Source organism: Pelmatolapia mariae, linkage group LG20 (assembly GCF_036321145.2).
Source record: "Pelmatolapia mariae isolate MD_Pm_ZW linkage group LG20, Pm_UMD_F_2, whole genome shotgun sequence".
Taxonomy (NCBI): domain Eukaryota; kingdom Metazoa; phylum Chordata; class Actinopteri; order Cichliformes; family Cichlidae; genus Pelmatolapia; species Pelmatolapia mariae.
The window spans coordinates 34075705-34087367 of record NC_086244.1 but is presented as its reverse complement, the minus strand read 5'-3'; the positions used below and the strand labels follow the sequence as shown (position 1 = coordinate 34087367).

Genomic DNA, 11663 nt, shown 5'->3' with positions numbered 1-11663 from the left:
TTGTTAAGCTACCACAATCATTTGTTCTTTCCATTGAATTTAACTCTTGATTTTAAACATTTATGTATACATTTATTTTTATAACCTATCGTTTCTTAAAAACATTAATAATGGCTGAAATAATATATCAAGATATCAAATGCCATCAAATAAAAAGCTACTAGCATCATGTGGATCCTTTCAAACTTTAAACATGCTAGCATACATCATAATTAAATATCTGAACAGACTTTCTATGAATATGTATTTACTCGGTGTGTAGTCGGCATCAGCGGGGTCGTCCTGGAAGGCGGGTGCGTCTAATGCACCACTTTCTTCCTCATTCTTGACAGACGTCTTCTTTTGAGTCAGAAGGGGGGACGTTTTTGGTGGTCGTCCGCGGCCTGCGTGGGTTCTAGTGGGTTTCGGCTGAGAAACAGGCTTCTGTGTTTCAGCAGAAAGCTCTTCCTCTAAAATGTCCTGACTTTGAATGGTCTCTTTATCCTCTGTGGGAATGCTACGAGGGCACTCTTCTGCTTGTGATGCCAAATCTGACAGCTGACTGTCAGTTTCCTCTTTCTGTTCTCCTTCACCTGTTTTTTCATCTGGTGTGTTAAAGACAGAATTAAAATAGGTCATCCTTTCAGAAGAATATGGAAGTACTGGATTCTGACTATCAGGAGCAATATTTCATACACTAGAATGCAGAATCAGTGACGATTGTGTTCCATTTTCAACAAACTGAATGCCAATAAGAACAGATAAAGAACCATGTTATGAGCTCAATAAAACAACAATTGGGTAAATATGTATTCATTTAGAGTTACTTGTCATTTATCTTTTTTAATGTAGAACAGCATCTGTTAGGACTACTGCCAAACATGGACACAGCAGAAATACACGTTTGTCACCATGCTATGAAAAGTGACGGTAAAATTGGTTGACAAATTTAATACAAAGCAAACTGATGATTCATTTGAAGAATCAAGGCATGCACGGATTAGCTCAGGACAATGACTATGAAATAAAGAAAAAAAGGGTACAGGCATGAGTATTCACCGAGGACCCGACTCACCAACAGCAAAATCCAGTGTTATGACGGACGGGGCCGGATTTGACATCGACTGGTACGCAGAACACGCATTCACGACTTCTTGCATCTGTAAAAAGTGAGCTACCGACAGCACGTCTTCTACATTCTGCAGACTTAAAGTCAGCTTTGCAGTGTACATAAAATCCAGGACCTGACCCAAGCCTGAAACGACATTCATCAAAACAACACATCCAGTTAGACAGCAGAGACGAGGCAGAGATAGGGTAGAGCACAAAACCTGACGGGGACCGACCTGCTGCATTGCTAATGTCCAGATGTACCACATCCTTCTGGTCCAAGAAGAGGGTGCGGAAGTACACGCTGCAGGCAGCCAGCACAGCCTTGTGGGCCTTGAAGTCCACACCGTCCACGACAAAGGTGCAGTCACACAGCAGGCCCTGCTTGCGCTGCCGGTTAAGCTGCTCCAGAACTTTCCCACTGTGCCACGGGAACTCCATCGTCCTGAAGGACAAGCTCTGTGAATAAAACAGATGAAATGTGGAGCATGAAGAAGCTTGAAAAGGCTGTGATGGTCAGGTTACATCTGTGTCTGCATTGTTCACCTCTGATATAATTATGCATCCTCCGACAGCATAGTAGTTTTATTATTGACTGACTGCGGTCAGTCAATATTAGGGGATGATTACTTTCAGAAACATAGATGTATTAGCCTTAAAACTAAACCTATACATTACACATTAATATAAATCAACAGAAATAAGATATGAGTTATAATGAAGTATAAATTCTGTGTCTAGACCAGGGGTAGGCAACCTTTCTGATGACGAGTGCCATTTAAAATTTCCTCAGAAGTCAGTGTGAACACGCACATCTGTGGATTCCAGCTGCTTCGATGTCGCATTAACTGGCATTAACTCAGCCAGTTAATGCGAGACAAATTAGCTGCTCATTAAAGATTTCTGGTTTGATCAGAAAATAAAACATTGGTCCATACACCTGAAAGTCCCAAAAATGCATTGTGTCTCGAGTCTACGGATGTATCCGTGTATTTCCGTGGTGCTGATGCTGTGATGAGCGGAAAGCTCCTGAAGCTTTTGAAGTGTCGGAATGTGGAAAGCTAACAACGTCCCTCTTACCAGTAGGCTAAGTTATTTTTACCCAATTACAAGTTGAATCTGGTAGTTGAGGTTGTTAGCTAAGATACTGTCATTAAGAAGAGGCACAACCAATGTGTCTATGCGAGCTGATTTGCGATGTGCACTGCTGGCCCGGCCATTTATTTTTTGATGCACCTTCTCAGATTAATTCACTGCATGTCGTGCCCAAGGCTGGACTGGGACAAAAAAACGGCCCGGGCATTTTGACTAAAGACCGGCCCACCAGGTATTAAAGCCATAAAGCCTTTGAATGAAAACAAACGCTGTTGTGACAGTGATGTACACTGTCTTGTTGGTATATGTATGATTTCTATTCATTTTACGTCAGATAAAAACTTTGGTTGTAAGCTTCAGATAATTATTTAATAACAGCCAGACATTTTAAATGAGAATAAGAAAGTATTTTTTTGTGCCCCGCTTTCCCTGTTAATGCCCTACCTGGCCCCCCTGGCAAAACTTTGCTAGACCCGCCCCTGCACAGTTACCAGCTGTCAGCTACTTAGAAAAGGATCCTGGTGTTATTTGTCTCTCAGAAACAGTTCATAACTTCCCTTCAACTCATTCATGTCACCTAAAAGGTAAACCTGTTTCTCCATCACCTGTTCAGCTCTGATGATTCAGTAAGGACATCTCCTGGTTTCATCTTCATGTTTCCCTCTCACCAGATATACAAACCACCATCATGACCAGCAGCTTTACAGCTGTGGCTCCAGCAAACATCAGCTGATACTAGAAATTAATATTAAATAAATTCTAACAACAGCTGATCAAGCTTAAACGTGCTGCTGTTGTTTAGCGCGACATCCGGCGGTTTCCTCTTTCTGGCGCAAAGTGGGCGATAAACAAACAAGAGAGAAAAGCCGATCAGCTGATCATTGATCAGTTTCATGATTGAAGTAGAAACAAGAGAGAATGACAGGAGAAGAAGATGCAGCTGTGCAGCGTAACGACAGAATAAATCCAGCTTTCTTTTCATTCTAGCTAAAGTACGGGACAAACTGTGTTCCTTCTCAGCTCAACACGAAACGCGTAATAATTTCTCTGAATGCGGGACGATTCCGTTTGTACGGGACGGTTGGCAACTCTACTAACTAACCTTATGAATAAAATAAAGTTCACTATCAGTAAAATCATAGCACCCACCCAGCTGTATAGAAACTCCGTCATGCTAGCTAGCACGCAGTACGAATTATTGTAACTGACTGTAAAAAGTCAGCACAACGAAAATAAACTCCACCTAAACTTGGTTTATATCTGACCCAGATAGACTGCAGGTCATAACTTCTTACCTGAAGTTCAGTTCACCTGACACTCGGACCGGCGGCTGCCTCGGGTCTCTGCTCCTCCTGCCTCCCCTCTCCCTCATCCACCTGCTGGCCTCCACCACTTGTTAATTTTACTGAATCTGTGGAAGCTCCGCCATAGCCACCACCAAACAACTGAGTTATTTTTACAAACCGGCCAGCATCTGGCCAATCCACCACCTTTCATTGTTTATACCGTAAAATAAAAAAAATAAAAAAATCATCGGGCCACCGAGCAAATGCCCGATGGCCAGTCCAGCTATGGTCGTGCGTGCCATCAGTTAACCCTTCACGTGCCAACGGTGGCACGCGTGCCTAGGGTTGCCGACCCCTGGTCTAGACTATATGTCACAATACACCATTACATTATTTATTATCCTTATTTAAAACTGAAAGTTGGCATACTGTGTCTGATCGCCGTTTTAAACACGGAGGAAATTGCGTTCATTTTAATTTCACAATTACCCCTTTTACAATGTATCAGGACAGAGATGTAGTAAAGTTAGCGTCCAACAATCAGTTTTTAAACTCTCTGTATGTGTTGTTTCACAAGCAGTTTTAATAACAGCAATTGTTATCCTCACACTCATTTGTGTCTTCCTTTGGACTATAACCAAGGCTATCATAGTTAACTAAAACTAAACAAAAGCTAAAAACTAGCTTTGAAAAAATACTGTAGTTAGATAAATAAAAATAAAACCTAGACCATGAAAAAGGGTAAACTAACTAAAACTATTTTGGGAATTTGGAAAATAACAGAGTAAACATAAATAAATATGTTACGTGTTAATCCGTTATCAGCACAAACTGGCTGATGAGGTAAAAATTTGGCTCTGGCATTTGGCATAAATACAGTAATAACCAATACCAAAATGAAAACTGAAACCAATAAAAACTATTTTTTTTAATCTAAACTAAATTATTATTAATAATAACAATAATAAAACTATAATAACTATAGTAACTCTGCCACTGGTAAAGTCTAAGTACGTTGTTTCAGTTGTTATATTAGATAATGACATCTCCTCCAGACTCACAATTGTCCCATGGGACGCAACCTATGAACCAAACTTCACAAACATGTTGCGTGTGTGTGTTTTTAAAGACAAAAACGGCGTTTTGGAAATCAACCACTCAAAATGACTGCTAGCTTAAATCCGAAATGCAATGCTAAAGATGCTAAAGGCCAACTAAACCGCGAGATACGACATTAACGCAAGGATGAAGCGTAATCTCGTGTCCCGCTGGGTGTGCAGCTATTTTTAATTCGCTCTCTCTCTCTTTTTTTAACTTGAACGTCAGTTTCTCCACAAGTTTTGACAGCATGGTTTGACGGTGCAATATATCGATTACAATTCCTCAATCCTTGCAGCTTTGTTATCAGGGATTAATTTAGCATGCCTACATGCGTGTGGTGAGGGAACAAGATGGCGGAGCGGCGAGTCCGGCCTCCCCTCTTGTTGTTTTCACAGCCAGCCTGTTCTTTTCGGTTTTTTTAAGAAGCGCCATTTTAACAGAAACCAACTTCCGATTTACCTCCTTGTTATCTCGTCTTCACTCGGGCTTGAAACTGCTGGTCCAAGCGGTGTTACGGAGTGTTTGGCTCAGTTGGGAAAAACGAACCCAATCGAGTTTTTCGGTGATCGATCATACCCCGCTCACTCCATCCAACGCCATCTTCCTCTCTCTGATCGATTGATAGGGACCGGCCGGATGTATCGCTGGAGCACGCGCAGTGGGAACCAATGTTTTGCCGACAGCGGCCACGCGGTGTCGCGATACACCAAAGTTACATAATGTGCAAAACTGATACCTTCATAACAACGTGGAGCAGAAAAGGATTTGTAATAGAATAGTTTGTCGTTACAAGCACGTGTAGGGTGCAAATAAACCTTCTAAATCTAACTTAATAATGATAAATCTTCAAATTTCAAACTGAATCCCTGCGTGCTAAAGCGAGTTATATCTTTAGGCTTTATTTTATACAATCAGAAGTCCATGTCTTAAATCATCGGAAAACTGAAGGAACAAAGAGGAATTAATTTTCTGCGATACGAAAAGTATATTAATACAAGGATAAAAGTAATGCTCCTGTTTGTTTCTAACGAAAAAGCCACTGCATAGCTCACGTACAGTGGCGGAAATTATAAACAACAATGACTTCCAAATTATATTGGAGAATAGCTCCTTTGAAACCCTGTTCTCCTGAAAGGAGGACACGATGGTTCATAATGCTCCCACGCACAAAAGACTGAATAGAAGCACCTTTGTATATACACCTCTGTGCACCCACTGAATGCCAAGTCCGTTTCATATTGATTTCAAGGGTAGTTTGCCTTGTGGTGCTCAAGGTTTACGCAGATTTTTTTTTTCCAAGGATGGTTAACAAAACAGTGGTTTAAGGCAAGTCATACCAAGGATGGTGATAAGTCTCCACAGAAGATTTCTCCAGTTCTGTCAAAACTGAAACAATACAAATAAACAAATAAATCTCCTAAACTGCAAACTCATATTTCCTGTCAATAATTAGTAAAATCAGAAGTTCATAAAAAGCATTCTACAGAGCAGGGTGGCTTATTGTCAAAGCAGTATCATTTTATTCACACAAATAATATTATACAATAACTTATCATCTTTAGAAGTGACTGGTAAGTTTTAGAATAACACTGGGAGGGGTAGAGGAGAAGTTAACTGATGGTTTATTGGTTGTGTGTCTACATCTTTGTGCAAAATGGTGCTCCAAGCCCTTGTGTCTCCTTAAATTAATGTGTATGTCCCGTTGTGTATGTGCGGGATGAGCTAACTCACAACACATAAATGAGCAGCAACAGAGTGGCATTGTGTCACGCAGAGCACAGTGTCAGCTCTCTGAGTGTTTGAAGTAAAACTGAATGATGACAGTGAGGATAAGAAGCAAAGGAAATGGTATGAAAGCACAGGAAGTGACGGATCGGACCGTCTCTAGATTTTGATCTCGGTGCGGAAGGTCTGTACGAGCTCATGCTTGGCTGGATTTCGCCGTGCCCGGACTGTGAGGGTCCCCTCGGTGCCCAATGATGATGTCACTGAGGTGGGATCCACGTCCTCGGGTAGCTGGCACTTGTGGGTGAAAGTGTTCATCACTGAACCGTCCTGGGCCAACTGCCAAAACAGAAAGCGTTAGAGATTCATACGATGTATTGTGGAGACGGATGCTTGGTTAGGGTTTATTTGGCTCACATTAACCCCTTTTGATATGAAGATTCACATTGTTTCAACACTTCCCACGCCCCTACCCACCTTTTCCGCACGGACTTCTATCTGGTTGTTGGATGTGGTGACGATGATGTCTTCAGGGGAGAAATCTCGCACGTCAACTGTGAACTGGTACGAATCGTCAAGAGTCTTGATATTTCCAGCTCCACCTAAAACCACGCCAAGATGATGAAAGGATGTTAGAGCACAAATGACGAATCAGGGAGCTACAATTAACTGTGCGAAGTACGTATATCTCGCACAGTTAACGTTCACAGATTTTCATCTTCAATACTTCCTGTGTGAATAAACCCACCAGTCTGAGAACCGTGTGCTGTTCATGACTGGAGTACCTGCAGGTGGTGCTTCATTAAGGATGGGCTACACACACTCATTTGAGTGAGGGATCTGCAGTTGTGTGTATTCACCAAAATCCATTTTTAGACATGATCAGAATCTCTGCATTTGCTTCAACAGCATGACACACCTTCTATTCCACACATTCTAGGCAAACATGGATTTTAATGTCGATTTAATGGATTGAGTAGAGACAAAAGATGAACCAGCCCCTTAATTATTACAGTTCTGAGGATCATATGTTTTCCATGGTTAAATGAAACTGCTAGAATCTGTGCTGCATGCTTACCAAACTGAGCATGCCCTCCTCTGATCTTGAAAGCTAAGAAGGGTTTGGCCTGGTTAGTACTTGGATGGGAGACTAATTAGGAATACCAAATGTTATAAGCTTGGGTTGGCTGTAGGTTTGTGGTCCAACTCTTGGCCTCCGCATGCTAAAGTACCCTTGGGCAACGTACTTTAACCTCAAGTTGTCTGTTAGATAGAAAGCACTTAGACAAAAGTGCTTTTGTGAATGACGGGTGTTGTGTGAAGTGCTTTGAGGAGTCGAGTAGAAATCAGTTACACTCCCTTGTTGTATGTTTCTTTTGTAATTCCAAAACCTTTTTTTAGCTCTTGTTGTTCATATTCATATACAAGCTCAAAAATATGATGAGTAATAATGGTGATTAGTTAACGAGGTGTAAAAATTGGTGTACAAATTAACTGTGTTTTGAAATTTGGCTCACATTATGGGCAGTCAGCAGACATGAAGAAACAGATCATTAATCTGTCCACATTCATCCATATTCTATATTCACTTCCATTTTTGCTCTGTTTGGGTCTGCACCACCTCTTTGGAGAATATATCTGACTTTTTAGCTGCTGAGTTAATGACTTTCTCTCCTCGGATGTTCAATTAGCAGCGTGATGAGTTAACCAGAAGTTGATTTTTGTTTTTTTGTTTCCAGCTGACTAAAGTTTTCTGAGAGCAGTTTGGAGGCAAGAAAACCGACAGACAAAATATGGTTTGTGGCTTTGTCGCTCCTGTGAATCTTCCACATGACATAATCATTCAATCCGTGCCCGGTGTGACTTTAAGAATTGTCAAGAGGCACAGCTGTAGTCCCGGTTAAATATCTTAGGATTGATAGGTGAGTCGGTCCAGGAAAAAAGTGTGATTTATTTTCTGTCCCTGTGGAGTCTGAGCTCACTGAAAGCCTGCGTGGTGCATGACCTCACACACACGGCAGCAGACTGGAAACGAGTGTGTGTGAGTGATATTAGCTCTGACTTCACGTGTAGGTTAGCTTAATTATGTGACCTCACCTCACTGTGGTGTGTGTGTGTGTGTGTGTGTGCGCGCACTGGTCACTGGGCAACCATCTGGTCATTTCTCATGCAGGCGTCATCCCAGATACTCAGTGTGTGATGTCACACTGCTGGCAGTTAGTCCAGCATTCCCAGGTTTGCACGTACTCTGTGTGTGCTTGCATGTGTGTGCGTGATTGCTTTGCTTTCTTCTCAGCAGCGCCCACCTCACATCTTATCTGCTGCACCTATTACAGCACCAACCATGGCTCCAAAACAATGCTGCTCTGCCCCTGACACATAGGAGCACATGGACCATTTAAAGATCAGATTTCACACATTCACGCGTCTGCGTGGACCGGCAGCAAAGTGATACGGAGCACTTCACATCAAGTGGACACTGAGTTACTGAGCCAGTAGATGAACCAGGCTGTGAAGAAAAAAAATCTCCTCAACCCTCCGTTTTAAACACATATGTAAATTCCTAATAAATCTTTAAAAAAAAGAGTAAATACATGTCCAAAAATGGAGTCTGTTCTGTTTATTTTTTCAGCACCTTGGCTACAGTTTCCCTTAAAGAAACATCTGTCCACACACAGATCAGCCACACCATAGTCTTCCTCTGAAGATATGTTATCACTCCTCGAACAAAAACACACCACTGTACACAAATCGCCTTCAAGCGGGCATAAATCTTCTTTGCCGTCAAAACTGTTCCTTCCGCTCTCTTTTACTATTAATTTTTTACCCCTTTTGTTTACAAAATGAATGCCAGAGACCTTAAATTTGCTTCCAACTTACTGGAAAAACCCAAGGAGTCGCTCCCAGGCCTCATGAACGAGCCAAAGTCCTCAGCAAATAGTCCCCGGCTCTTCTCCATGTATGGGTTACCAGAGGACGTAGTTGAGGATGAAGTCTGGTGGAAACTACGCTCCGATCGATAGGCAGAGGAGTTGGTTACACTCATGGATGGCTGTAAGTGCTGGGTAAGGCAGAGGAGGAGTGAAAAGGAGAGAAGAGGGAGGCGGAGAGAGTTGTTTCTTCTTGCGGCTATAGTTGCACACACAGCTCTTCTATCTACCTTTACTGTCTTTCTTTTTCTGTCTGTCTATTTATTCTTTTTTTCTGGTTTGTGTAAGGCAGTATCAACCTTTTCCCCCAATCTCTTGCAGCCCTTTACCCACGGCCCTTATATACTATACGGTCCCATGCAGTGGTTGGGAGGTGGCACGTGTCACACAGGCCACAGCTCATTGGGAACACTGTTCTAAATTTATCATGAGACTCAGAGAGCTGATGGAGAGATGGGTCTGTGGTTGGAAAAGTTCTGGGCACTGAAGGGCCTAAGAGAGGGAGGCAGAGTGAGATTTGATAGAGAGAGGCAGAGAAAGAGCAGGGGCTGACAGGGGATAAAGGGGAGGGGGGCAACAGTTGTCACTCCATCACACGTCATCCCTGAAATAGCTTTCCGACCCTCGCTTTAATTCCCCCTGCTCTCCATCACTCCCATCTGTCTATTTCTTCTGCTTTCTTAATATTCAGGGCCACGTCTTTTGACCTGAAATTAGATCCGCACGCGTTTCTGCCGTTTAATGCCAGCGTATGGAGTAGCGCAGCACGGTTTCATCTCATTATAGAAATGTTTGTGCTCTCACAAGGGCCCGTTCTCGACTGAAATCCTTCTCGGTGTCATGAGTTTATTTAATTCAATCTCCTAATCATGTGCCAGAAAACGCAGCTGCTGTCTTGTGTTGTGCTGAGAGAAGCGAGCAAAGTCAATCTAAAAGTGAAAAAAGCGCCTCACCTCTATTTTCAGAGTGTAGGTTAGGAGAAAAGCAAAGATGGAAAGAATGTGCCTGAAAACAAAGCCATGGATGGGGGCAGGGGCCTCGGTAGTGACATTGCTTTGTGGCTATTAATATCTGCATGGAGAGCACAGCCCATCATGATTAGTAAACACTCTCTGCTCCTTTTTTCTAGTTAGTGCTGCTGACAGCTAATCCATTAAAATCCATTTATGTGCTCTCTGAGGTTGCCTTGTTGACTTGTGATTCATTATTCCAGTCAAAAGGAGGTTGCCTGTGATTCGCAGGGGTTTGTATGTAAGACACATTATAGGCAAATCAGAGATCACAACCTCAGTCCTTAACATCTAATAACGACCATCACAGTCTATCTTTACAGTAAATTCCCAGGCAATCCACCATGCGAGGTGATCTTTTTTTTTGAAACGTTACCCAGTATTGAAAATGACGCCACACTGTGTTATTTGCTTCCAGTCTTATCAGTACAGACCCCTGCTGAAGGTCTAAATCCAGCCCAGCAACTCAGCACCTCCCTAACAGAGCCTCCTCCCTACCTAGTAACAGCAGTAATATTGTTACTTTATTTCAGAATCAGATATCAATCAGTGTTTCAAACTTCTAATGGAGATTAAAGCTGCTGGTTGTAGGGATGGGAATTGATAAGAATTTAGCGATTCCTATTCCATTAGCAATATCACTTATAGATTAAGTTCTCATTGGGTATGTTTTCAGAGTCACCACTATCTTTATGTCATGTTTCGGCTGTGTAAAGGCAGGAGAAGGACCCAAACGCAAAACTCACCACACAGGAATTAAACTCAAAAGGCTGCTTTATTGCAGGATGCCACGAAAAATATAAATAAACTAAACTGGGACATGGATAACTAACACACAGGGAAACACAGCCATGAGGGAGACTACGACACTGACAAAGAGAAAACACAGGGCTTAAATACACAGAGGGATAACGAGGGAATTAGACACAGAAGGAGAGCACAGCTGGGAGTAATCAGACTGGACGAGACAAGGGAAGCAAAACTAGAACCACTGACATGAGACACCGACCTTCAAAGTAAAACAGGAAACACTGACTGAACTCTAGACATGTAACTTAACAGCAACTGGGGAGACAGAACATAAGAACCTGAAACATGGTACAAAAAGGTCACAGTGGACACAACATGGAACATAGGGAAGCCATATTACGAAGCCAAAGAACTAAACCGATGATAACCATAACTGAAACAAGAAACCGTACAACAAAGGACTCAAAACATAAACCATAATATACAAACACAAGATCTCTTCAAAATAAAATAGGAAACCTAATGAGACGCAGACATGACAACCAGAACTTGACAACGTAAGACACAGACATGAAACACATGAAGAGCAGGGGAGACTTCACAGGGGTTGGAAGACACAAGGGGAATCTAATAACAAAGAACTAGAAAAAGTCATGAGCTTAATCACATAAACATCC

At 42.1% G+C, this 11663-nt stretch overlaps 2 protein-coding genes across 2 annotated transcripts in view; both read right to left on the bottom strand.

Annotated features, from left to right (window-relative positions):
* zbtb17 (zinc finger and BTB domain containing 17) overlaps positions 1-5203 on the bottom strand; it is a 15472-nt gene extending 10269 nt beyond the window's left edge. Inside the window, exons 1-4 of the mRNA XM_063464820.1 lie at positions 5031-5203; positions 1326-1548; positions 1055-1234; positions 252-584 (exon numbers count right to left, since the gene is read on the bottom strand). Coding sequence (XP_063320890.1) covers positions 252-584; positions 1055-1234; positions 1326-1530 — 718 coding nt within the window. The 5' untranslated portion in view covers positions 1531-1548; positions 5031-5203. The remainder of the gene's footprint in view (positions 1-251; positions 585-1054; positions 1235-1325; positions 1549-5030) is intronic.
* A 914-nt stretch (positions 5204-6117) lies between these two features.
* hspb7 (heat shock protein family, member 7 (cardiovascular)) lies at positions 6118-9520 on the bottom strand. Its single transcript, XM_063464704.1, has 3 exons — positions 9177-9520; positions 6774-6898; positions 6118-6635 (listed from the first exon to the last, which is right to left on the bottom strand). The coding sequence occupies exons 1-3, from the start codon at positions 9340-9342 to the stop codon at positions 6456-6458; spliced, it is 471 nt and encodes a 156-aa protein (XP_063320774.1). The 5' UTR covers positions 9343-9520; the 3' UTR covers positions 6118-6455.
* Positions 9521-11663: the final 2143 nt, after the last annotated feature.

Excerpts from the sequence above, each read along its gene's own strand:
- hspb7 (XM_063464704.1), bottom strand. The coding sequence starts at position 9,342 with ATGAGTGTAACCAACTCCTCTGCCTATCGATCGGAGCGTAGTTTCCAC. Across the intron at positions 6,899-9,176 it reads CGACTCCTTGGGTTTTTCCA|GTGGAGCTGGAAATATCAAG; the intron begins GTAAGTTGGAAG and ends GCGTGGTTTTAG. Across the intron at positions 6,636-6,773 it reads TAGAAGTCCGTGCGGAAAAG|TTGGCCCAGGACGGTTCAGT; the intron begins GTGGGTAGGGGC and ends CTGTTTTGGCAG.